Source organism: Syngnathoides biaculeatus, chromosome 18, assembly GCF_019802595.1.
Source record: "Syngnathoides biaculeatus isolate LvHL_M chromosome 18, ASM1980259v1, whole genome shotgun sequence".
Lineage (NCBI taxonomy): Eukaryota > Metazoa > Chordata > Actinopteri > Syngnathiformes > Syngnathidae > Syngnathoides > Syngnathoides biaculeatus.
In genome coordinates this window covers 1288012-1314297 of record NC_084657.1, presented here as the reverse complement: position 1 = coordinate 1314297, position 26286 = coordinate 1288012, and the positions used below count along the sequence as shown (strand labels likewise).

At 42.7% G+C, this 26286-nt stretch overlaps 1 protein-coding gene across 13 annotated transcripts in view; it reads right to left on the bottom strand.

Annotated features, from left to right (window-relative positions):
• The window catches only part of arhgap32b (Rho GTPase activating protein 32b), a 121435-nt gene that overhangs the window by 30366 nt on the left and 64783 nt on the right, over window positions 1-26286 (bottom strand). For 10 of the 13 annotated variants that reach the window (XR_009792606.1, XR_009792610.1, XR_009792608.1 and 7 more), the window contains 8 exons: window positions 22054-22191; window positions 21338-21430; window positions 20168-20290; window positions 19888-19965; window positions 14279-14360; window positions 12915-12965; window positions 12562-12636; window positions 2426-2575 (listed from right to left, as the gene is read on the bottom strand). Coding sequence is in view for 4 of the 13 variants with exons in the window: in XM_061804437.1 (XP_061660421.1) it covers window positions 2426-2575; window positions 12562-12636; window positions 12915-12965; window positions 14279-14360; window positions 19888-19965; window positions 20168-20290; window positions 21338-21430; window positions 22054-22191 (790 nt within the window). In the remaining 9 variants the exon portion in view is untranslated. Of the gene's footprint in view, window positions 1-2425; window positions 2576-7480; window positions 7617-12561; window positions 12637-12914; window positions 12966-14278; window positions 14361-19887; window positions 19966-20167; window positions 20291-21337; window positions 21431-22053; window positions 22192-26286 lie in introns of those variants that run through there. The other 3 variants (XM_061804439.1, XM_061804440.1, XM_061804441.1) reach the window with 3 other exon arrangements.

Sequence of the window (26286 nt, the reverse complement as noted above, 5' to 3'; positions counted from 1 at the left end):
ATGATGTGTTATGTAGATTTTTTGGGAGATAAGTCATAGAGTACTTTTGTCTTCAGCGTGTCCCAATTTGATCATTTATTGCAGCAGAGAAGGCCAAAATGGTTTTATTTCTTGATTTACAGAGACCAAGTATAAACAACTAAACTCCATAGTCAGATCTGTCGCCACATAACTTGTGGTCCACACTGATGATGTTGTTCTTGTCTTGAGTTGAAATGTGATGTTTACCCAACCATTTTACGTTGAGAGGATGCAATAAACCCTCAGTCTAAGCTTTTGATGGCTTTGGTCCTAAATAGTTGTCTGTTCGTATCTCCTACCGCCTTCCCTAAGAAAGCTCAAACAGGATAACTATATGGAGCCATGATATTTCTGTACCGGGCCTGCTCCTGGATGGGGTGTCCCTGCAAGAGGGCCGTGTTCATCAGCTTCACAGAATCATTTGCTAACACTAGATTTGACAAGGACACCAGTTTACTGTGGTACAGTGAGCCCCTTGCCCATTCACAGTTAAACGTTCGCGGCCCCGTTCAGATTTTGGTCTCTACGTTTTTTTTTTGTTTTTTTTTTTAAAAAAGGTATTTCCTCTATCATAAAGGTATTAAATTCGCTTACAAATAGACGAGGCGCCACATTACACATCACACCTTACAATGTTGTGCACCTTATATGCACACTGAGTACCAACATTTGCAATTATTGTTGTGAGACTTGTCGAAGAAAGTAAACTTAAAACACTCTGGTTACAATGTTAGCATACACGCTAGCAAGTGATTTAGCATGTATGTAAGCTACCACATGATGGCGCTCACGAGCCAGTGAGGAGCAATTGCATTTCATATCTGTAAGCAGAGGAAGCTTATGTTGCCCCACTCACTGCCTGTGTTGCCAGTTCATTAGAAGCGACGTTGCATGCTTTGGGGCCAGTAGGGCCGCAAAGCATGCTGGGAGGAGGGAAATAGCATTTAAAGTGCATGTTTTGTGTAATTTATTTCATGTGTCAGTCTTTTTATTTGGTAGTTATGCTATTCTGTTTGCTGTGGTGTGATCATTTTACTTTCGATGTCACACCGTGAGTTTGTACAACATCGTCAGTGTAAATATATATATATCTTTCTTCTTCTTCTTTTCCTTTCGGCTTGTCCCGTTAGGGGTCGCCACAGCGTGTCATCTTTTGCCATCTTAGCCTATCTCCTGCATCTTCCTCTCTAACCCCAACTGCCCTCATGTCTTCCCTCACCACATCCATAAACCTTCTCTTTGGTCTTCCTCTCGCTCTTTTGCCTGGCAGCTCCATCCTCAGCACCCTTCCACCAATATAGTCACTCTCTCGCCTCTGGACATATCCAAACCGTCGAAGTCTGCTCTCTCGAATCTTGTCTCCAAAACATCCAGCTTTGGCTGTCCCTCTAATGACCTCATGTCTTGTCTTATCCTATCCAACCTGCTCACTCCGAGCGAGAACCTCAACATCTTCATTTCTGCCACCTCCAGTTCTACTTCCTGTTGTTTCTTCAGTGCCACCGTCTCAAATCCGTACATCATGGCCGGCCTCACCACTGTTTTGTAAACTTTGCCCTTCATCCTAGCAGACACTCTTCTGTCACATAACACACCAGACACCTTTCGCCAGCTGTTCCAACCTGCTTGGACCCGTTTCTTCACTTCCTGACCACACTCTCCATTGCTCTGTATTGTTGACCCCAAGTATTTGAAGTCGTCCACCCTCGCTATCTCTTCTCCCTGTTGCCTCACTCTTCCCCCTCCACTTTTCTCATTCATTATATATATATATATATATAGATATATATATATATCTATATATATATATACACACACACACACACACACACACACACACACATCAAAATTTATCTGCAATCACAATAACATGCTTCTGATGCTGCTGGGACACTGGTAGAGCCGACTCAGAACTTGGTAGACATAACTCAGGACTAACACCAGATGGCAGCAATGTATCATCCTAGCTCTGCAAATCATGCGTTGCCCGGATCATTTTCATGTTTTCCTGTTGTTGACCATGACCTCTAATCAGCCATGTTTGTCAATGCTAACGGCTGCAGGAATTGTGTTTCCTGAGAAATGACAAACATCTGCCTGTTAGGGAATACAAGCCAAAATGATTTCAGAACGATTGACAGATATAGAAAAACAATTGAAAACCACATTTTAGTCATTCGTGGCATTGGCACAAAAATCACATTGATCCTCCTGAATCTGTTTACCCGCACTAAAACTTAGACTTATTATTACTTTGATAATTATGCCATACGTTGTCTGAGCCGGCCCGAGGCCGTGCTACTTATAAAATGTATGGAGAACTGGTAGGATGGCAGGATTAATTATATTTATCTGGGAATAAATTAAGATTAACTGTACGTATTTAAATGTGAGACTCTCTCACCATCATGTCCAGAGTTGAGGAGGTGCTCCCCCAGGTCGCAACCAAACACCCTCTCACGGAGGATGCCTCTCTGCTTCAGCTTCTGCTTGGTGGGCCTGGACTTCATGAAGGAGCGCAAGAAGGTGATCAGCTTGCCATGCTTCTTAGACACTAAAAATGGAAGGCAAGAAGGAAGGTTACGAGAACCCTATATAAAGTATTCGCAGAAACACCTCAGTTCTGTCTCTTTGTGCATTTTGGCTTCATTCTAATTGCAACCCCTTCCTTTAGGAAGCATCGTCACAATAAAGTGAAAACTTTGTCACGTCTCAGGGGGTTGCTATGAAATTCTGTACTCCGAATCCAAAACCAGTGTTGTCTGCTCTGCCTCAAAATATGAAACAGAAAAAAAAAAAAAACAAGTCACTTAAAATACACAGAGAAATACTCCAACTCTGTCAGGTGGAAAAAATTATAGTTGGGGAAAATAATATACTCGTTGTAGATTTGGTTTCAGAGATGCAAAACAGTTTGAAAATAAGTCAAACCGTTCTCAGTTGTAAGTGTACTGTAGATAAGGAATCGCAGTCAAATCACGTGATAGCTGCTGTGAATACCAGGTTACGTGTATGACCGATAAATTCTACTACAGTGTTTGTTAGCCAGATGATGGGTGCGTGTGACTCATTGAGAGAGAGAGAGAGAGAGAGAGAGAGAGAATTTACGGATGATGGTCTAGTGCGCAACATCTGCACGTTATTTTACCTTCTAAGTCGCAAACAGGAAACTTAAAAAAAAAAAAAAAAAAAACAAAAACGCTGTTACAATACAATGCAATATGCTGACAATATCCCTTTGGAAAAAAGCACCCTGTGCTACAACTTTTTTCCTTAGTTGGTTTTTACCATTTGTATTTTTAATACTATTTGTCATCATATTTTTAGCTTCAGAGTTTGTCTTTTACAAGTAAATTAAAGGCCATAATCACACTTATCATTGACGAAATCAATTTTCAGTCATGTAGATGAAATTGTGTGTAGCTACAACAATAAATGTTTTAAGAGATAAATGGCATATTTTGGCAATGGTCAGTTTGAAGTAGCGTTTGATCGCACTCGTGTTTACGCCTTGGCTTGACCATCATGCAAATGACAAAGTAATCACTCGCTACTTCGCGGATCACCTATAGCGGGATTCGGTGCATTGCAGATGAGGACATGGACCAATGAAGCAAAAAAACGAAAAACAAAAATGCCAGCATACATTAGGGCAGTACTGTAGCGGGGAGCTGCATTGATAGGGTATAATGTGGCATCCCCAGCGAGTAGACAACTGAAAATATCAATGATGTCATCGATAAATCAACATTGACTCGACTATCACCAAATCAAGAAATTAAAAAAAAAAAAAAAAAAAAAACTTCAACATCTCATCAGAATTGATGTGACAATGATTAATATGGTCATACATCCCAATCCAACAACAAATGTACTGTTATAAATACATACAAAAACCAAAAAAATGTGATTTAGCCCTCGTTCTCGGAGCCAATTAGTTAAAGGTTAAAATATCAGTTTTGCATGTTTTATTATACAGTTATACACCATGGAGCTACACCAGAAGCACAAACCTAATAGATAGTTCACAGAGAAAATTTTGAAGGATAAGAAGCACTGCAAAAGTAATACGCTGACAAGATAAAAGTAGCTCAATCCATTTCGGTGTGTGGTACACTGTGAGTCATTAAATCAACATTTGATTATTAAACGTTGGATTGACTGTAGCCAAACAAGTCTGATCAGGCAGCTTTATTTACACAAGTGAGGTTTACATTGGGTACGTTGCTTTTATTTCTACGGACTCGCTGGAAGACACACAAAAGTGGAGGGTAATACCAAGTATGTGTCTCCAGAGGTCAAAGAGACTCATCCGTTTTATGTCAGGATAGAGGGAAGTTTGTCACTTCTGAAAAGACAATTCATTTAAAGATAGTGGTGTCTTAACTTTGCTTTTGTCTATTTTACACTTATAGGTCAGGTCAATTTCAAATTTTGGTACAGATTTTTAGCAAGAATCATGGAATTTGACACAATTTGCTTCATAAAATGATGCTGCAGGCCAAATCAAGCAACCGGGCCTCGAATTTGACGTCGTTGAGGTAAGGGAATTGAGAACGGATTCCCATCTGGAATGCTGACCTGGGAAAGATGACGACACTGACTCAGTCTGTCGGAGTAAATGAAGAGCTGAGCCGAAAGGTGAAGTTCTCAACCCAAGAGAGAAAAGGCTTCTGTGTTCACTTCTGACTTGCCTTTCTTACACAATCCCAAAGAAGATAAAGAAAATGGATAGATGGACGTAAGACTTGTGACAATGAAGATTAGGATTATCTTCATTATAGACATTTTTTTTTACATTTAAAAAATAGCAATAATTGTCCTCTACACTTAAGAATGTTAATTTTTGACAATGCCTCAACAGTTATAGGATTTACGTTTTATTCCCCAAAACAGAATTCTAAAAAAATGTTTCCATTTTCCTAAGCGTAATGCTCTTTCGTATTTTCATAGCTGCTTCTTGTCTAATGGCCATTATCCTCTTTCAAGCATTTCACACAAACACAAAACAGACATTCCAGCATTCATTAGCAGCTTCCAAGAATGTTGGGATGTGACAATATTATGGCAAGTACTCAAACTGGAAACAATTTCACCAGAACCACAGAAAACAATACAAACCTTGGCCCCCCATAAGTAAACTAGTAATTTTTTTTTTTTTAAACACAGTAAAGTAGTTTCTAATCAGATGGTATTTTTTAAAACATATATATATATATATATCAACATGTGGCATTCTGATGCAGGGTGGGGATCCAGATGACGATAGCTGGGGAAATTTGAACCTGTAGCCCTGCCCTGGCATTTCAATATATAACAGATAATATCCAGACAGCATAGAGCTCAACACAAGTTGTAGCCTAAGGACCACAGACCGGTTTAAGTTGCAGCTTATGTGTGACAACATTTTTCCCTACTGAAGCTTGGATATGACCAGTGTGGTATGGGGGTGGGGGGGGGGGGGGGGCTCGGATATGCAGCCAAGCATTACAGCAGAAAACAATTATCCACGTAATGGCAAATGTACATTCTTTTCCCTGCTTCAAACCCAAAAACCACAGCCCTGTCAATGTAATCAGAGAGACAGTTTCAAAGGAGGCAAGTTGGGCAGGAAAATTCCAACTTCATAGTAACGTCGCACTGATATCGCAGAACAGAGACACCATAGAGCCAAAGAAAAGGCTTGAGTCGGAGTCATCCGATACAACTCCAGTACGTCACTTTGCCCTGAATACAAATATCAACATAATCTTCTTAAATGAGCCAAGTCTATTCACTTCGGCCGAAACCCCCTCGGAATTCAACAACACACCCAAGTGACTATAGGTGCTTGAGCGGGAAATTTTAATTGCGCTCCTGGAACACTTTTTGTAACATATCCCTTCATTTTACCTTCATTGTGTTCCCTATTGTTTCTTAGCAAGTGCACCCATCCATCCATCAATTCTCCTTTGCTAATCTGAGGTCGGGTCACAGGGCACGAGTTTATGTAGCAAAGCCCAGACTTCGCCCAGCACCTCCGGGAAGAAGTCAAGGCCTTCTCAGGGCTAGGCAAGAAACGCAGTTCTTTCGGCCTCTCCCGGTGGGATGTCCACGAAACAGCTCATCAAGGAGTCTAGGGGTATCACCTCGTCTGGCCGCTTTCAATCCGAAGGAGCAGGGGCCCGAGTCCGAGCCCTTCCCCGATCTTCACCCTATCTTGAAATAAGAGCCTGGCCATACCACTCATTTGGGCCGCTTGAATCCGTGATATTGGCTCACGGCCATGCTCCCCTGAGAACGCCCGATCTCGGAAGCTAAGCGGGTTTGGCCCTGCTTAGTACTTGGATGGGAGACCGCCTGGGAATACCAGGTGCTGTAAGGTTCTCTCCCCGGCTAAGATGCAGAGGGGTTGCGTCGGGAAGGGCATCCAGCATAAAACTGTGCCAAACAAATGTGTGTTCATTTGAGATGACATGCTGTGGCGACCCCGACGGGACAAGCCGAAAGGAAAAGAAGAAGTAGTAGTATCTGTGATTTTGTTCTTTTGGTCAGGAGGAATACTGCGACGATGGGCAAAGGGTAGGAACGTAGACCAACTGGTAAATCTTCACCACAACAGACCGATACAGAGACCAGAACACTGCAGATCCTGCAAAAATCTGCCCATCAATCTCCCGCCGCACAATGAAGGGCACGGAAAAGTCAAACCACAGAAACCATAAAACCCATAGTGCTTACACAGACAAACAGAACCTCAACATTTTCCGTCTCCATTGTAAAAACTGTAAAACACCAGCAGAGGGTCTCCCTACAAAACAGCAGCATCACAGACCTGGTTTGAACAAAAGTGGCCAAGAAAAAGCCTTCCAATAGTTAACAGATCAATGACAATCAGTGGCGACTCACCAATAGTTTTGGAGGTAGGAGGCCCTTATTTACCATGATTTATCCAATTCACAGCGCTTGTGTTTGTTGTGTTATAAGTATCTCACAATGACAACGAGTACTTGAATCTATCAACAGATTTCTGGGCTCTCAAATACTTTGACAGCTCAAACAGCATGTCCTAAGAAAAAAAAAAAAACCCAAAACATAATCGCTAAACCAGTTTTACAGACAAGGAAGTCCCTCTGACCCGTTAACTAGCTATATATCATGAATAGATTGGATGTGTGCTTTTTTTTTGGGTTGTAGAAATTAAATTACATTTGTGCTATATAATTTGGTTTGTATTGTGGATCTTCAAGCCATTTGGGGAAGTAGTAAATACAAGGAAAGATAATTATTTCCTTTCGAATGCGAAGACCACTGTGACACTCAAAAGTGGAGTTGAAATCGCTCACTTCTTTTTCTGATGGAAAAAAAAAAAAATGACCGGGAGGCACGCCCCTGTAACGTACATTTAATCACGATTTACTTGAAATGTCGATAATAAAGTTGTCGTACAGCTTTGTATCAGCCAAGGATACCTTCTTACCTCGTTTCCAAAGTTCAGTACTACACTCGCCCGGGGCTCTATGACCGAAGAAAGTCCGACAAAAGTACGCTCGTCTTTTTCTTCCGCGGACGTAAAAGTGTGGAAAAGTGGCCCAGTCCTACTCCGCACACTGAATGGGTTATTGGGGGGGGGGGGGGAGAACGAACGAGAAGAGCAAGGCAGAAAGGCAGAAAGGCAGAAAAGCAGAAAGTTAGGTCGTCTTTGCGATGTCAGCTACTATCTCCACACGCGTGCGCGCAACCGCACGAGTGCGCGCGTCTCAGCCACTCGCGCTGCCTTCAAGTACTCCAACGTGTGTGGAAGAGTTCAAAACTCCTCCGGATGAAAAAGAATTTCTGAACATCTCTTATCAGTTCATTCAAACCTTTTAATTGAAACTAACAACTCCGGGGGTGGATACTTTTAATCGGTATTACAAGCACGTGTACGGTAATACTGTTTCCTTCGCCGGCCACATCCGAGTGATAAGAGACCGCGTGGGTCAGAGAAGTGAAAAGACACAGCCAGAAATACGGTGCTGACACGAACGCCCCACTGGAACCAAACCAGCTCCCGAACAAACCTCGGTGGACACCTGGACCGATCTCTGCTGCATGTAACTTCAGCGTAATATCCAAGTCGACTCTGATATCCAAGCATCTGCGATTGCATACACTCGTTGTGAACTACGTCAATCCATTGCTTTGACAGGAGAATTATTTTTCAAAGAGTCTCGTTTCCCCTTAACCTACTTTCGTTTGGATGATTTATCTCATTTTTAAGTTTGCCAAATCGATAATCCAAAATACATGCAAAACTATTAGGAGGATCCTGCAGGTCTGGTTTCGGTGAAGAAATACTCCAGAACTCTAAATTACAAAACAACTGATCCCACTATAACCCTTTGGCAGGGTACACCCTGAACTGGTTGCCAGCAAATCGCAGGGCACATGGAGACAAACAGCGGCACTCGCAATTACACACGGGGGCAATCCAGAGTGTCCAATCCATGCTGCACGTTTTTGGGATGTGGGAGGAAACCGGAGTGCCCACCCGGAGGAAACCCACGCAGGCACGGGGAGAGCATGCAAAAACTCCACACAGGCGGGTCCGGGATCGAACTCGGGACATCAGAACTGTGAGGCCAAGGCCTTAACAGCTGAGCCCCTGTGCCGCCCTACTGGACAGGAATAAACCCCAAAAGACCGTTGAGATTTGGATATAAAAAGGTGAATCACTTTGAAATTTCTTGATCCTGTAAAAATGGGAGAATATCACGTCGAGTTCCTGGTAAACTTGTCCCCTTGTGAGTACACATTGTAGGGACAGTAACGCAGAAGGGTGGAATTGACCTTTGATACAAGTATTTACTGTGTCACCTACAGGACAAAGAGGGCAAGTAGCCCTCAGCCACACCAAATAACATTATGAGTAGCGCGCAATGTGGTGTTCAGACAAGAAGCCATAAAAATGTTTAATCCCACCTATAGTATTTTTGTTTTTCAAAAAAAAAAAAAAAAAAATCTCAGGTTTGATACATGCACCAAATTAAGAACATAGTTCCGCACAGGCCTCAACCAAACAGAGATGCAGTCGTAAAGATTACTCATGTGGCAAGAGACGTTACACAAGGGAATTTCACAGCCCAGAGCTGGAGCTGGAGCACCAGGAAATGAGCTGGGATCCAATGGGAACTGCAGGAACAAATCAAACTCCAAGTCTCTCACACATTCTACATCCAGCAACTTCCTCTCTTCTTCACGTAGGCAGCTGTTTGAAATTATGCCGTATATGCTCAAACAGCTGCCTGAATCACATGATGAAATGAGGGGGTTGCTGTACATCTGGGTCAGCAACTGGTGGGTCCATTGGACTGTCAAAACAGGGAAAACAAGACTAAATATTCATTACCATTATCAAACGAATGGCGACTACAGACTTTTTTTTTTTTTTGCAATGTGAAGTTGGTTTAATTCCCCCCCAGCTTCCATTGCAATTATTTGGATTTGGAGTCACAAATCCTCTCTTTAACACAATTAATATTCTTGTATACTATCGAGTTTCATCATTTGACTGGGGAGTAGCAATGATAAGAGAGTGCAGATTGCATCTAGCAAGAGAGGATTTTTTTTTTTCCCCCTCCCACTTCTTGTAGATTCCTACAGGAATGTGCTCTTTCAGTCGCCATGGAGAAGGAGACAGCGATTCATACTGTTTCAGGACAAACGTTAGCACCCAATGGATGGGATTTAAAGCCCCCCCCCCCCACTCCCTTTCTGTGAAAGGTTTACATAAATCAATGCTAGTCAGGAGCACCCAGATTCACGACAGCCTTGCCGTGGCCTTTAAGTTTCAGACAAACAGACGTGCACAAACACAGCTGGACCTCATCCAGACACAGGATACATTGAGCTGCTTTGAGAAAAGCTCCAGTAACCGGGTTCACCCCTGAAGACATTTGCATACAAAATACATTTGAAAAGTAGGGATGTACTGTACTGTAGCCGTACCTGTATGTTTAGCAACATTCAGGCTTTCTTCTATTATACACAGATTGCAACAATTATTCTGATAAAGCTGAAATATAATTATGCAAAAAAGAACATCTTGATGGGAAGAACAAACCGAAAATGCAAATATGGCCATTATTTGCATTTTGAGCAATATTTTAGTATTTTCACACCGATACACCATTGTTATGCAACAACCACAGTTAAAGGTCAAGTGTCATCAAACGGATGATTTTTGGTACATTATTAACGAAAAACCCACAGCAGAAATGGTCCCATGTGTTTTTTCACCACAAAACAATGATTTTGACATATACAGCTTTTTGTAACTCCCGCAATGAAAATCCTCTCAGCGATTTGTTGTTGAGAATAAGCAGGAAATGACGTAAAGGACAGCGGCGCCCCCTCGTGGACTCGTTTGTTTCCATTAGCTTTACCTCCGCGAAGGAAGCGCGTTGTTCTTTCGTGTGAGCCAAAATGCCGGTTCATTGCATTGCTGGACATTGCTTGAACACTCGGGAGAATGGAATTACCCTTCATAAGTTTGAAAAAGACCCTGTTCGTTGTGAAAAATGGATTGCACGGGTGCAGAGGACGAGAGCTTCGTGGGTTCCAAATAACAGGTAGGTGTGTATAATACAGCTACAAAAAAAAAAAAATAGTTTGTGGCGGACCACGTAATCGGTCTCTCTCATAACGTAGCAAAAGATCCGCGGATGAAATGTGTTGATGTGCGCATACAGCTACTAAAAAAAATAATAGTCTGGGGCGTACCACGTAATTGGTATCTCTCATAACGTAACAAAAAATCCGCGTATGAAATGTGTCGATGTGCGCGTCGCCCAGCCAACAATGTCTGGATAGTGTTCATCGCGTACTGCGGCGACTTTGAACATACCCCTAAAAGCAACATAGCTCGGCTCCACCTCCTCCTTATATGCCACCACGGGCGGCGAAACTCGGCCACAGCGGCTGAGGCGCCGCGTTCGGCGGTCACAGCTTCCGCGAAGGCTGCGCGTCGGGCTTTGCGACGGGGGCGGCTCTGAAGAACCCAGCCGAGAATGCGTTACTCAGTCGCGTGCGCGCATAAAGCGCCCGGGCTCGACTGTGACTAAAGCAGCACCGCTCGGCTCTGTCATAAGCCACACCGGCCGGCTGGGATGAGCCGCGATGGCTCATCTCCGCCGCGGGAGTGGATCGGACGGGATGCGGTTTGGGCGGGATCGGATAGCATCTAAATATGGCTCGAAACAATAGCGTAATATTGCCCCGGTAACTTCACTCGGTTGTGTGGTGCTGTCCTTTTCGAAAAGAGCTTCGGTGTCGGAAAAATCCGAATATCTCTGTTGTTCGGCTTTCATAGTAGCGGGCACTGCGCGTTTTCAACGGCGGAAGTGACGATGACGTCAAGGACAGAGGACGCGACTAACGTGGCGACCACGCGGATGTCGAGGGACACTCAATTGCGCAACTTTGTGCACGGATGACGCGCTCTCCGCTCACTTTTTTTTTTTCCCGTATAGACATTGAAGTGAATACTGTTATGTGTATTTTTCATTACAATATCTATTTCAGAATGTTTATCGGGATGACAATCCCACTTTAAGTGCTACCAACGAGCTACAAAAAGACGAGCAAACTTTTGTTGGACTTTCTTCAGTCAAAGAGCCCCAGGCGGATACACTACTGTACAGTGGAAACAATGTAAGAAGGTGTCCTTGGCGGATGTATTACACTACATTTTCACGGAGTACAGATGACATATTTTTTAAGCAGAAAGAATTGAGAAATTTCAATTCCCCTTTGAGTGTTGGAAGGATCTTTGCATTTGAAAGGAAATAATTATCTTTCCTTGTATTTACTACTTCCCAAAATGTAATTATTGTTCATTGCCGTGACCTATAGAGAAATGTGTTTGCTTGAAGATGCAGGATACAAATGTAATTGCATTTCTACAACAACAAAAAAAAAAGAAAAAAAAAAAACGAAAGAAACCTCACATCCAATCTTAATGGGTCAGTGGGACTTACTGTTCTGTGAAGCTGGTTTAGCGGTTATGTTTTTTTTTCCCCAAGACATGCTGTTTGAGCTGTCAAAGTATTTGAGTGCCCTTAAATCCGTTGATTGATTAGAGTATCTTTGTCATTGCGAGATACTTGAGGCAGTACAATACAACGAAACGAGTCACACATACGCAAGGGAACTCGTATCCTTCCTCCCTCACCACCTTTGTTACCCATCATAAAAGGATGAGCCACACATTTGTCTTTTAATTATTACACTGTACACTTGTGTAACATTTTCAAACACCAATTTCACCTGTAAAGTTAACGAAGGATTTATGATGGAGACATTTTAACCCTAGAACGGATTGATTTAACATACCCTCTTTACTCTGGGGGGAAAAAAATGAGGTCCACCACCAGTGTTGCAGAGTGGGTTGTCAAATCAACAGTTTCCACTGCATTTTGAACTTGCATGCAAATTACATTCATGAGAGTGGCACAAAGCAAACATTACTGCAGGTTTGGAGTTAGTTTGTGGACAATACAGCAAAGGGGCTTTTTCTACCTGAACTTATGCTGTAGTGGTTAAGCGGGTCGGCCACCCACGCATTGTCCTGTATTACACTCTCCATCTCCAAATCTGCATGCATCCCGATGGACAGATCGACCAACAGAAAGATGGATGAATGGATGGATGGAGACGAGAGAAGCAGCAGAGGGAGAGAAGCACTTAAGTTAGAACATACGGCAATTGTTTCCTGTTCTTGTTTCACATTACCACAATGTACAGGAACTGGATCTAAAATCGTCTCAAGTCTGACAAACAAACTCCAACACAATCACAGTCTAGATGTTTAAGTGCACTAGTAAGACGGAGATGCATGGAGCCGGTAGAAGTAGTTGTATACCAACACGCACAGGGAGGGAAGAGACTCCATGAGGCGGGCGGCAGGCCAGAGCACGGGGACGCTGAGGCAGAGGAGTCAGAGTCAAATGCAACAGTTCATGACACATGCAAGTACTACATACAGTTCAAAGGTGTGCAATGAGACATCGTTTAAAAGATGCATCAAAGCAGCGAGAACAAGCAATGCAAGTTGGAACCGTGCAGTATTTGCCGGGTGACTGACAATGAAGCATAATAATGCTTGTGACAGCAGCAGTGTTTAGGAAGGAAACTACAGTAAATCATGAAAATTGGCTATTTGCATAAAAAAAAAAAAAACACATTTAATTACAGTACCAATAAAAACTACAACGGGCAATCAAAAGTGTAATTTTTAATGTCTTGCTTTATATTGGGAACCACCGCTATACATCTTCAAAAGATTGCGTATGTATGGGGAAGGCTCAAAGGTTCAAAGGCGAAGAACACGAGGGCTTGTTTTGAGTGACAGGAAAAAGAGCGGCAGAACATCTTCATCGGTTGCATCTGGAAATAGTGTTAGGGCACAGGCACCATTGATGAAAAAAGCTTCCAAATAACTAAACTATAAACGGTGAACATTTCAGAAGAAAAAAAGCTATTCGTCGGTTAAAATAAATCGGGCTCATCAGTTTTTGACTGTCCCTCATATTTTGATTCAAATAAAAAAAATACCCAAATGTACAGAAAGGCACAAATTGTGGAATTGCTGTGAATGTGCAATATGCATGCAAGGGAAGCTGAACAAGCAGGGTCTACCAAAGGTGGAGCGTGTGCGGACATAAATTAAAATATTATAGTTTATTGAGGTGCATCTGATCAGCCTGGGATGTTATGTTCCAAAGGCACTGGGAAATGCAGTAACTCGCAATATGTATCATTGGTGGTGGGTTTTTTTTCCCCCCTTTCCTTTTTGTACTTTATCCGGACTTAGGGTTAGCACCCAGCTGCAATAGTCTCCGTCCAAAGCCAGCCAGATTCTGACGAATGAAAGTTTCCATCAATGAATCAGTCTTTGGCGTGAAAATTCACACGAGTTCCCAAATGAACACCCCAGCCACAACATATTAAAATTTGTAATGTACAAATTTGAATATCCCGGGGATATTTGAACATGCTTCTTGTTTTCTGTATAGCCAAATTAGGTACACCTAGGAATAGTGCAGAGTCAAACCAAAAAAAAAAATGTAAAGGGTTTGATTCTACAGGGAATGACAATGTGCACACACACACACACACACACCGTCTAAAACTGAACTACTTCCTACAAACACGGGCCTTGCTCCGCTGTCATGAACAATGACTTCCTTCTGACAACCTTTCACCAAACGCTTTTGAAAGTACAGGGGAGGAGTACCTGGCTTCGGCACAGAGTTGGTCATAGACTGTGGCACTTTGTCATTTATGAGCTCCACACACTCACTGGGAAAGTAGCCAACCTGGATGGAGTGAGAGGAGGTACAAAACAAACCAGAGTAAAATCAGTCAAAGGGTGCAAGGGGGGCAGACGTATTGTATCTTGAGGCCAAACATCTATTTCCTGCGGGTGGCGGTAAAGCCCGCCGACATCCGTGCATTGGACTTTTTACAATGTTGAATGCGTAAAACCTGCAGCAAAAATACAAAGTAAATTGTGGTGCTCCGATCGATTGGCCACGATCGTGATCGGCTGAATTCCACGGAAAACACGTGATCGGCAATGAAAGACATCGACAGACAAGCGCCGATCATGTCTTTGCCACGAAAAGAAAACCCCACCTGCAACTCGTACTTTGAGCTGCAGAGAATGTGCTTAAAAACGTTTGTCAAAATATTACAACCTAGTTGGAGTTTGCTGTAAAACTACAAAAATAATTAACCTCATTTTATATTTAAATACAAGAAGACCTTGTTTTGCCTGCTAGCTAATCGTGTTTGCTAAATGCTAACAGTCAATGGAAACCCCTATTGAATGGCAAGCTAATATTAGCATTTGACCACAGGAGGAATCAGTTAAATATTGAATATTCACACACAAATGTTGTTGTAACACAGTTAATATAACAATATTAATGGGGATATATTCTTCCTAGTCTGTGAAAAATGAATGTAAGTTATTACACAACTGGCTTCTTCTACCTTTTGTTTATTTTAACAGCAAATGAGCAGCTCCGTGCATGCGCGGCAACACACTGTCCCAAAGAGGCCAAGGTGCACACAACAGGAACAGTTTCTGATTGTTTTGGGACAATTAATCAACATAACCATAAAGACATTAAAGGTCAAGTGTCATGAAACGGATGATTTTTGGTATATTATTAATGTTTCCATTAGTTTTACCTCCGGGAAGGTAGCTCGTTGTTCCTTTGTGTTAGCCAAAATGCCGACTCATTGCAATGCTGGACATTGCTTGAACACTCGGGAGAATGGAATTACCCTTCATAAGTTTGAAAGAGACCCTGTTCGTTGTGAAAAATGGATTGCACGGGTCCAGAGGACGAGAGCTTCGTTGGTTCCAAATAACAGGTAGGTGTGTATAATACAGCTACAAAAAAAAAAAAAATAATAATAGTTTGAGGCGGACCACGTAATCGGTCTCTCTCATAACGTAGCAAAAGATCCGCGGATGAAATGTGTTGATGTGCGCATACAGCTACTAAAAAAATATAATAGTGGGGGGCGGACCACGTAATCGGTCTCTCTCATAACATAACAAAAGATCCGCGTATGAAATGTGTCAATGTGCGCGTCGCCCAGCCAACAATGTCTGGATAGTGTTCATCGCGTACTGCGCCGACTTTGAACATACCCCTAAAAGCAACATAGCTCGGCTCCACCTCCTCCTTATATGCCACCACGGGCGGCGAAACTCGGCCACAGCGGCTGAGGCGCCGCGTTCGGCGGTCACAGCTTCCGCGAAGGCTGCGCGTCGGGCTTTGCGACGGGGGCGGCTCTGAAGAACCCAGCCGAGAATGCGTTACTCAGTTCGCGTGCGCGCATAAAGCGCCCCGGCTCGACTGTGACTAAAGCAGCACCGCTCGGCTCTGTCATAAGCCACACCGGCCGGCTGCGATGAGCCGCGATGGCTCATCTCCGCCGCGGGAGTGGATCGGACGGGATGCGGTTTGGGCGGGATCGGATATCATCTAAATACGGCTCGAAACAATAGTGTAATATTGCCCCGGTAACTTCACTCGGTTGTGTGGCGTTGTCCTTTTCGAAAAGAACTTCGGTGTCGGAAAAATGCGAATATGTTCGGCTTCTGTAGTAACAAGCACTGCGCGTTTTCAACAGCGGAAGTGACGATGACGTCAAGGACAGAGGACGCGACTTACGTGGCGACCACGCGGATGTCGAGGGACACTCAATTGCGCAACTTTGTGCACGGATGACGCGCTCTCCGCTCACTTTTTTTTTCCCGTATAGACATTGAAGTGAATACTGGTATATGTATTTTTCATTACAATATCTATTTTAGAATGTTTATAGGGATGACACCCGGGCTTTAATGATGGTTGTTGTTCAGTCATCAATCCATCCATCCATTTTCTTAGCCGCTTATCCTCACAAGGGTCACGGGGAGTTCTGTCAACAGGCAGGAGAAAGGGTACATCCTGAACTGATTTCCAGCCAATCGCAGGGCACGTTGAGACAAACATCCGCACTCACAATCACACCTTGGGCCAACTTAGTGTGTCCAATTAATGTTGCACGTTTTTGGGATGTGGGAGGAAACCGGAGTGCTCGGAGAAAACCCACACAGGCACGGGGAGAACATGCAAAAACTCCACACAGGCGGGTCCGGGATGGAACTCGGGACATCAGCACTGCGAGGCCAACGCTTTACCAGCTGATTCACCGTGCCGCCTCATCAGTCACATGCACCAAAAAATATTTCACAAATTCTACCTGGGTATGTGAACATACATATATGCAGTCATATGTACCCTTGTCATATTGGAATAAAAGTGTAGGCTACCCGTTTTCTACAACCATGAGGTGGTGGCACATTAGAAATAAAACGTAAGCCTCTTGTAATTTCAAGTGAACATCTTTTTCATAACCATAAGATGGTGGCATCTATTTATAAATGTTTCTGTTTTTTTTTCATTACGTACGTATATAAAGCGCACTCTTGACTTTTGACAATTTTTGGGGGAGAGAATTGCACGCTGTACATGAGAAATGACAGTAACCTATCTTTCTGTTGGTTCAATAAATCATCTGATATACCCTTACTTTTACCGGGAACCATGAGAGGTCCCGTTCATGAACCTGTTATTTAACGTAATATGTGAAAATTCAGAGGGTGCCACGGTGACATGCGGTTAGCGCATCTGGCTCACAGTTCTCATAACCCAGGTTCAAATCAAGCCTCACTGGGTTTGCATGTTCTCCTGGTGCGTTCATTTTCTACAGATACTCCGGTTCCCTCCCAGATCCCCCCCAAAAATGCATGGTACGCTAATTGAGGACTGTAAATCGCCCATAGGTGTGAGTGTGCTTGTTTATATGTGCCCTGCGATTTGCTGGCAACCAGTTCAGGGTGTAAACTGCCTCTGCCCAGAAACAACTGGGATAGGCTCCAGCAAACCCGTAACCATAGTAAGGACGGACGGACGGATGGAAAATTCAGAATCATTAATTGCATTTTGACGTCTCTCCTGGCAAATGTACTTTGAGAGACATTACCATCCACGAGCGTTGTTAAGAATGTCCAAAAACTGCCTCCCAAGTAGAGCGGAGGTACCGTATGACCAAGAGTACACTGTGTTTCTGAAGCCACCATGTCAGCTTTAAAGTGACTGACGAAGCTCTGGAGATTCGTGCCTACCAACAACACTTTCAAAATAGCAGTCAACTAATGAGACACTTCCTGGTGCAGTGTGCTAGAATGTCAGACATCTTCTAGGCAAAGAGCAGAGAAAGTGGGGCAGAGGGTCCTGGAAAGTTCAGACTTGGTTTTAAAAAGGTTTTATTAGTCTGCAAAGATCTTTCAGCTAAAAAGGTGAGCGACATCAATGGAAAATGACTTACCGGAGGTTGTTCCACATTATTCAACAAAATCACAGTTTATATATACACACACACACACACACAGTATAATGGGGAGGGGTGTGGGGGGTAGATGGGTTGTTTGAAATAGTACTACGCCTTAAAAAAAAGTAATGAAAACATTGGACCTTTCATGAAAATGATCAAACTCTTTGATTTGTGTGGGACTCCGACAGCAAACATTTTGTCCGACTATAAAAGCGTATTAACTATGCATCAACCATTGAATGTTTTGAAGGTATATTGCCGTTTTAAAAAGCCACGATCTTTCCACCAGAAGTAGGAGTTGAGTTTTATTTTTGGGTAGGCGTCAGTGAAGAGAAAGCGACACTTCAAAGTAGGCTCTACGAGTGGTGATGCATTGAAATGAAACTCTAACCCCAACCCGAAGACTAAAATCGAGGAACCAAAGGTCAAAAATCCAAATGACCCCAAAATTTAGGATAAAATTGTTCAACTAGACTCTATAATTATAATCATTAACTTATAGCAACAGTATCTGTTATTCTCCCGTATTTATGACATCAATCTTGTATTGGTGGAAACATTTGCAGACAAATGTTTTTCTTGCATGTTTATTTTGTGTTTTCTGCATTACCTGCTGCATTTTAAGTTCTCTTGAGTTATATTAGTCTTATATTCACATTTCTTTGATTACCTTCAGGCCCCGTGTGTGTGGAGGGAGGGAGGGAGGGAGGGAAGGAGGGAGGGTTGAGAGAGAGAGAGAGAGAGAGAGAGAGAGAGAGAGAGAGAGACTATGAATGTGAGCGTGAATGGTTTGTTTATATGTGCTCTGCGACTGGCTGACAATTAGTTCAGGGTCTGCCCAGAGTCAACTGGGATAGGCTACGGAACGTCCGCCATCCTAGTAAGGATAAGCGGAAGAGAAAATTCATGGATGGATATTTTTAGTAATTTATGAAAAAAAAAAAAAAAAAAAAGTTGTCATTGTGGTGTTTTTGTCGGTGCTTTCCTTGGACAAGAGCACCCTGACATAAGTAGGAAGCAGACTAGTATGTCTCCAACTACTATTACTATATACAACTGGTACTACTACCACCACTATTGAAGACTTGCACGCAACGCAAACTAGGTCCAGAGCGGGCAGAATCCTTTCAGAGCCTCCACATCCTGGCCACCAGAGCTCTTCCAGCTCCTTCCGTTGGGAAAGTACTACAGATCAATGCAAGTCAAAACGAGTAGGCATGCAAACAGTTTTTTTTCCCCCCTCTGGCAATTAAGTAATTAAATTCCTGATCAGCGAACCTACTATTTTTCTGCCTTGTGGCATGTTAGGACACTCACTCACATCCTGTTAGTCCAATCAATATCAGTATTAGTCATATTTTCTGTAGACTATCGCACGATTCATCACTTCAAACTGCTCCCTTCGCACGATTGTTGTACTGGTCTACAACGGGAATCGTGAACGAGTAAAGATGTTCTGTACAAGCTCAACACAATGTGGGACGTTGACACACTCTTATCTCCTACCTGTTCTAAATGAAGAAGACTTTAGATCTTCAACATCTCTGATTCTTATAAGGAATAGTTCCGACAAACGGAAATGTCTCTTGTTCCTTTGTTGTTCTTTGTTCTGAATGCACCGACTGCTGGAGAAAAAGTCCTTGTGTTTTTACACACTTGGCCAATAAAGCTGATTCTGATTCTGGACAAGTGACATTCTATTTGTCAGCAGCGAGACTTGAACCATGACGGCTAGCCTTCAAAAGCCCAACTCCTTGCTGGTGAAGGACTGCTGATCCAAATCTATGTAAAAGCCGGGACACATTCCTGCAATCAATTTAAAACACATCTGCTGTATGCAAAATGATCTCCTATTCATTAGGTACCCGCAATTGAAGTTTACATTGAGCAAAGAACACAAAGCAAACTTCAAGTGTGTGTTTGATGTTGATATGGAGGGCCCACCTGAAAGCCGTGCTTCCCCCTCCACCATGCGGTGTCTTCTTTAGGAGGCATGTCAATAACTGACACAATGTCACCAACCTGGAGAGGAGAGGAACAATTGCAGAAGAATTGTTTCATGATGATTGGGATTGTTTTCAGGCTTGGGATCTAGCAATTGTTTATTTTCAGTTCAACCAGTTTCCAGTGGTAATTTTTTTTTTCTCTCATGAGCACTGAAAAAATAGAAAGGAGTACATTCACTGTGCATTGTCAGAAAGACCGTGTTGAATATTGGCGTCACCTCAAAGGACAGCTCGTCTGAAGCCTGCGCAATATAGCGCTTGATGACGTGGGCAGCTGCGATTGCTGGCACGTTGATGGATGACTCTTCATGTACCAAAAGATGATTTCCCTTATTGTCAACCTGGAAAACAAACAACCCTCTATGCCGTGGGGTCTTTTCTGTTCTTGCAATGCATACACTACAGATTCAAATGTCACAAAAAAAAAAAAGAAAAAAGAAACAGGCAACATTGATTTTTATCTTAAAATAGCATCAAAAATAATTCGGCAGACGGAGAAATCACTGCGGAAACGTGAAAGGCATTCCGCATGTTAATCAACTGGAAAAGAATAAAGTCATATTTTTTCCCCCCAAAAGAAATGCAACTCATAGGGTGGATCTGCCAGCGAGCATATCAGTCAGTACAATTACAACGCTTACATGTAAAATCCAAGTGGAGGAATCCCTCAATACATGCACGGAATTTAAATACAAGGTAATGAACGCCATGGGATCCCCTCGGAGGAGGTAGAGGAAGTGGCTGGGGAGAGTGAAGTCTGGGGTTCCCTTCTAAAGCTACTGTGGTGACCCGACCTCAGACAAGCGGAAGAAAATGCCTGGATGAATGGAAGTAATGACCTCTGTATCCCAACAGGTGGTCTTCAGGCAAATCCTACATTGGAGGATTTCATCAGACAAAACTAGAGACAGTGTTTCACAGCGTCTCTGCACCTCCCTTTCGCCGCGGACGACAGAGATGAACGGCCATGGAAATAACGTGAATATCAGCACGGCGCGTGCACAATCTCGTGACCACTATTGTCGCAGCACCAAACAAAAAGAAAAATTCCCAAGGGAGACTCAAACGGGTGCACACCGTGTATGTAAATGTAGATCAATAATGAGGCTCATTTTCGGCCCCGTTTATACAGACTCCCTAATAGTAACGAATCAATGTTTCATCGCTCAGTACATTTAGGAAACTACCAATGAACATCACGTAGCATAGTTTCTATGTACTGACATCGACTTCCAACTGCATTTATCCAGTGTCGACTCAAGTGCGAATCAGAAATTGACATCCGGTTCCGGTGTTCATTTACGTCAAGACGAAAGTGTATTGAAGCATTCTGAAAGTCTGTTTTCACTCTGATTATTGTACTACAGATGGGGAAAGTGTATTCATACCTCCATCCAGGTGAGGGCAGGCCCACAGTTGATTTTGTTGTCAGCGATGGCCGAAAGGCGGGAGAGGTAACCCAACAACATTTGAGAAACAGACTAACATGGAAGAAAATGCAAACACAGTAATTCAAGAGGCAGTTAGCAATAATAGTCATAATAATAAAAACACTATTTGTTTGTTAAAACTGTCATTATGACCAGACAGTATATCAAATCAATTCCAACTTTGTTTAAAGAGCACTTTTCATAAAATGAGCTGGATTTCATCTTCTTTGGCTCCATCTAGTATTCCAAATTCAATTCCCAAGAAAACAGCGTGCCCAAAGGAAAACAGCCCATCAGAAGCAGAAAGTTTGACTGACGTGGTATCAGTCATTCTCGTGCACTCATGGCCACACACCCAGCAGGCGCACCTTGGCTTTCAGGAGCCTTGCTAAAATTATGGCAAAATAGCCACCTCTGGAAAATAAAAAAACCAAACAAAACTGCACATCTCTTGTACACATGTATGATCTTTCAATTACACTTAAAGCATACTAAGAAGTATTATAAAGAGAGGTTTTCCTTGACAGAAATTTTTTTTGGTTTATGACTATGAGTCGTCGTTTGTTGGAACACTATACCCATAAAATGTAGTGACTGTAGAAGGTTCAACAGTGTCATACAGACATGCCTGAAAGTAATTACAAGCACACAGACACAGTTTTCTAACAGCTCACCTCAGGTTGATCGGTCAAACTGTCAAGTCGAGGCAGCTCAGATAGCTGCGAGAAACGGCGGTCATATATGCACAGGTGCAGGTGCTTGTCCAAGACACGGAAATCCTCATAGCTCCGCTTCACAGTCCAGCTTCGACCCTTCATAAAGTAAACACAGAGTGAGTCAGAGCAGGAAAGCAGTCATTATTTATTTGTGCGATCAGGCCACTTAATTTGTTAAAATATTTTTGCAAAGTGGGGTTGCGTGGACCGGGGAACAAAGATGGCATACGTAGGTATCTTCTTTACATTGTTGGCAGCGTGATGTGTCGAGAGTACGGAAATGCCTCACAGGTCTGAGGTTCAGGGTTTGATTCTCAGCTCCGCCCTTCTTGTGACCCTTCTTTGTGGGTCTTTTCTGGCTTTTTCTCACGTGCCAAAAACATTCGGTTTCTTGAAGACCAAATTGCTGTTTAAAAGTGCATTTTCCTTTTGAATAACAGGCAATTGTACCACATGTAACTGACATCCACAGATGTGTCTTTATCCGCCTCAGAGACACTTGTCAAACATGGTAATAAAACGTGGCCACAAGCATGCCCAAACACACGGTTCCTTTCCTCTCACCTGACAATTTAACCCGTGTGCAGGAATTTCAGACTTTTGCCTTCCTGTTTGATCGAAAACCGATTACTTTCAAAAATACACCGAGACACTTCTGTGAAAACATTCCTCATCACATACAACTGGCACTGTTTTCCGTTTCGATTCCCAGTGATGCTTCTGCATACAAAAACAACCCACCACTAAGCTCTCCGTGGCAAAATGCAGCACAGCCATAAGAAGTTTTACATTTACCAGAACGAACGTGAAGTCACATACAAGGTAACCATTCTCAAAGACGAAGCCTGTGGTGGAAAACGTCTTTTGCTTTGCTTTGATTTGGCCTAAATAGATCTTTCTGTACCGAAGCCAAGGACTGCAGCACACCACTCAACCCACTGATTCTTGTGGTGTTTAAAACGCTGGCTGTAGAAGGCGGGGCTGAAAAGTCTCTGTGGACTCAGTGATCATATTCAGCTTTACTGCCCCACTTTCATACTGGGACTCGAGTTACCCTCCGTGTCTGGCTCTGCGGAAATAAACGACAGTGATTTCACTGCGCTGTACCAGTTTTTCTTCAACTCTGTACGAGTTGTCTTTTTTTTTTTCCTCCCTAAAATGCTGGGGAAGATCTCACAATTTTCCGGTGGCTCTAAGTAAATGGAAATTCCAACTCCATAGTCACATACTTGTGTGTCATCGCCATGGACAAGGAAAAGGATGAAAAAAAAAAAAAAAAATCAATAAAATAGTCACGGGAGGATATTAGGGCAAAGCTACTCTGCAGCTGCAGTGGGTCTGTTTGTGTTTGGGTTGGGTTTATGAGATTTTTATTCACAAGTGTATATGACATATTACACAGAAATGCCACAAAATAATGTTCAACTAGTCGCAAAGACGACATGTAGAATGGCGAACTCTTGCTTCAGTAAACTTCTGCCCATAATAAAAAAATGACAAAGTCAATCAAAATGATGACGAATCAGTAAAAATTATGAAGCTAAGAGACAAATGCATTTTGTTTCAAATCTGGCACTTTGGTAAAATGTAAAAACACTTTTCAGCAGCCATTCTTCTGATTCAGATTCAGAATACTTTTAACACCAGAGGGGCACTTCAGTGTTACAGTCAACCCGGCCAAAGGAGAAAAGCAGTCAAGAAAACTCATTCATACGTCATTGTAACAAGTGACCGCACACCCGACGAACCAGTTCGAGAATGATTCTTGGTTTCGTTTACATTTTGTGCTTTTAGCAATGTTATGGCAGAAAGGATAAAAGATTTTGGTTCATGGTTATTTTCTGCACCAGCACATAATACTGCCAACCTGAGGGCATGAATGCAAATTGACTGCTTGGTAAGGGAGCGGGTGGGGTTAAAAGTTAGTTTCTCAGCACTGCTGCGATCCTTGTGAGGATAAGCAGTTCAGATAATGGATCGATACATTCTGATGATGTCATTCATGAAGTTCTCGTCTTTTACCGACAGGATGAAAAAGGAAGACACTTTCACAAAAAGGGAGATGAAATATTTGAAAGAGTTGAGTTTTATCAGCAAATTGAGTCTCAGCTAACAATGCAGTTCGTGTTTTCAATGAAGTTCAATTTAGAGTTCAACTTTGGCCCAAATCATACAGGTATGCTATATTTGCACTAATTCACTAGAGATAGTACCAGTTTTGGGGTCTTACCTGAAATCTATGGAAGTAAATGTGTGCCACTCGGGTTTGAAGTAAAAGTGCCACTGGAAATTTTACGGTGTATGTTTGTATGCATGTTTTAAAATTCACATTGTTATTTCAGAGTGATCACATTTCCAATAGCTGCATTTCAGTTGAACTTCTCAAAGCAAATTCCTATTAGGATGTGACGTCACGTGACTCAGAAAGCGTTGCTGGATTGGCTGGGTGTTGGGTTCTGACCTGAAGTAACACCGCCTTCTTAACAATGAATTTAGACGGTGAATTTTAGACAGCGAATTGTAGCCAGTTGAATCTCAGGAGACTGAAAATACTGTGTTTGAATTTTAAACCTTGAATTTTTTTTGGGGGGGGGGCAGATTTGTTAACATTGAAAAATTGAAAACTTAAATTGAAATACAGCTCTTGAAAATGTCATCACCTTGAAATAACAATGTGAATTTTACAACATAAAATGTTCAGTGGCATTTTTAATTCAAATCCTGGTGGCGCATATTTACTTCCATAGAAATCTTATAATTTTCATGGTGGTGTTGTTTCCAATACTTGATATAATTAATTGGCCGACTCATACGACAATTAAATATATGGATCCATCCATTGTCTTAGCCACTTATCCTCACAAGGGTTGCGGGAGTGCTGGAGCCTATCCCAGCTGTCAATGCGCAGGAGGCAGGGTACACCCTTAACTGGTTGCCAGCAAATTGCAGGGCACATAGCGATAAACAACCGAAGTACCGGAGAAAACCCACGCAGGCACGGGGAGAACATGCAAACTCTACGCAGGGAGGGCCGGGATGGAACCCAGGTCCTCACAACTGTGAGGCCTGTGCTTTCCAGCTGATCCACCGTGCCGCCTAACTGACATTTAGTGACTTGAAAATCGCCAACGTTGGCCGATGAAATCGGCAAGCTGGTTAATCGGCTGGACCCTTGTTTTTAACAACTTTAGGAACCGTAAACTATCTTTACAGCCGTGATTTGATTGGTGGCCCTGAATAAGACACAGTAAAACCCAACTGTCACCTAAAAATTTGACAAGATGGCTGTTTGGGCGATAGGATTTGCAGCAGCCTTTGACAAGAAGAAAAATCAGGGAAGAAAGGAGACACCCTGCGAGAGCCCATGTTCGAGTACGTGACTGAACACGTGTCTATTCATTCAAAAAAAAAAAAAAAAAAAAAAAAAAACAGCTAGAGTCTGTTATAAAGGTTAAGCTCATAAACCAAATTTGATTGGGTAGCATCAAATCACAGGATAACCTCGCAATTAAGATATGCAGTTGCATCTTGTTGAAAGTAGTTAAAACCAGAAAATAAAAATGTCATGCCATCATGGGTAGAAATGTTTAGCAGCAAGTTACAAATGAGTACAAGCGCGAGGAGGACTGCCGGGTCCCACATGCACGAAAGTACCCCTATTTATAGCAGCAAAGGAATGAAAAGATCAGTAGCCAAACTATTTGTCTACTGCTCTTTTCAGTTCCACTGTAACACAGCTCACAAATTTAAAAAAGAATAATAATAATCAACTGGGATGATGGCGTGATTCGTTAGCGCGTTAGCCTCACAGTTACGAGGACCGGGTTTCAGATCCCACTCGCGCCTGTGTGGAGTTTTCATGTTCTCCCAATAACTGCGAGGGCTTTCTCCAGGCACTTTGGTTTCCTCCCACATCCCAAAAACATGCATTACATAAACATGACTCGAAATTGCACTCAAGTGTGATTTTGAGTGGAAATGCTCGTTTGTTCAAAAGTGCCCTGGGATTGGCTGGCAATCAGTTCAGGGTGTACCCCACCTCCTGCCCGAAGTTAGCTAGGATGGGCGCCAGCACTCCCTTGACCCTTGTGAGGATAAGCAGAATGGAAGATGAATGAATGAATTGATAACCCAGATCTAATTGCAGTCAGTGTTTTGAGCAGCGTGTTATACGTATATCCAAATAACTCA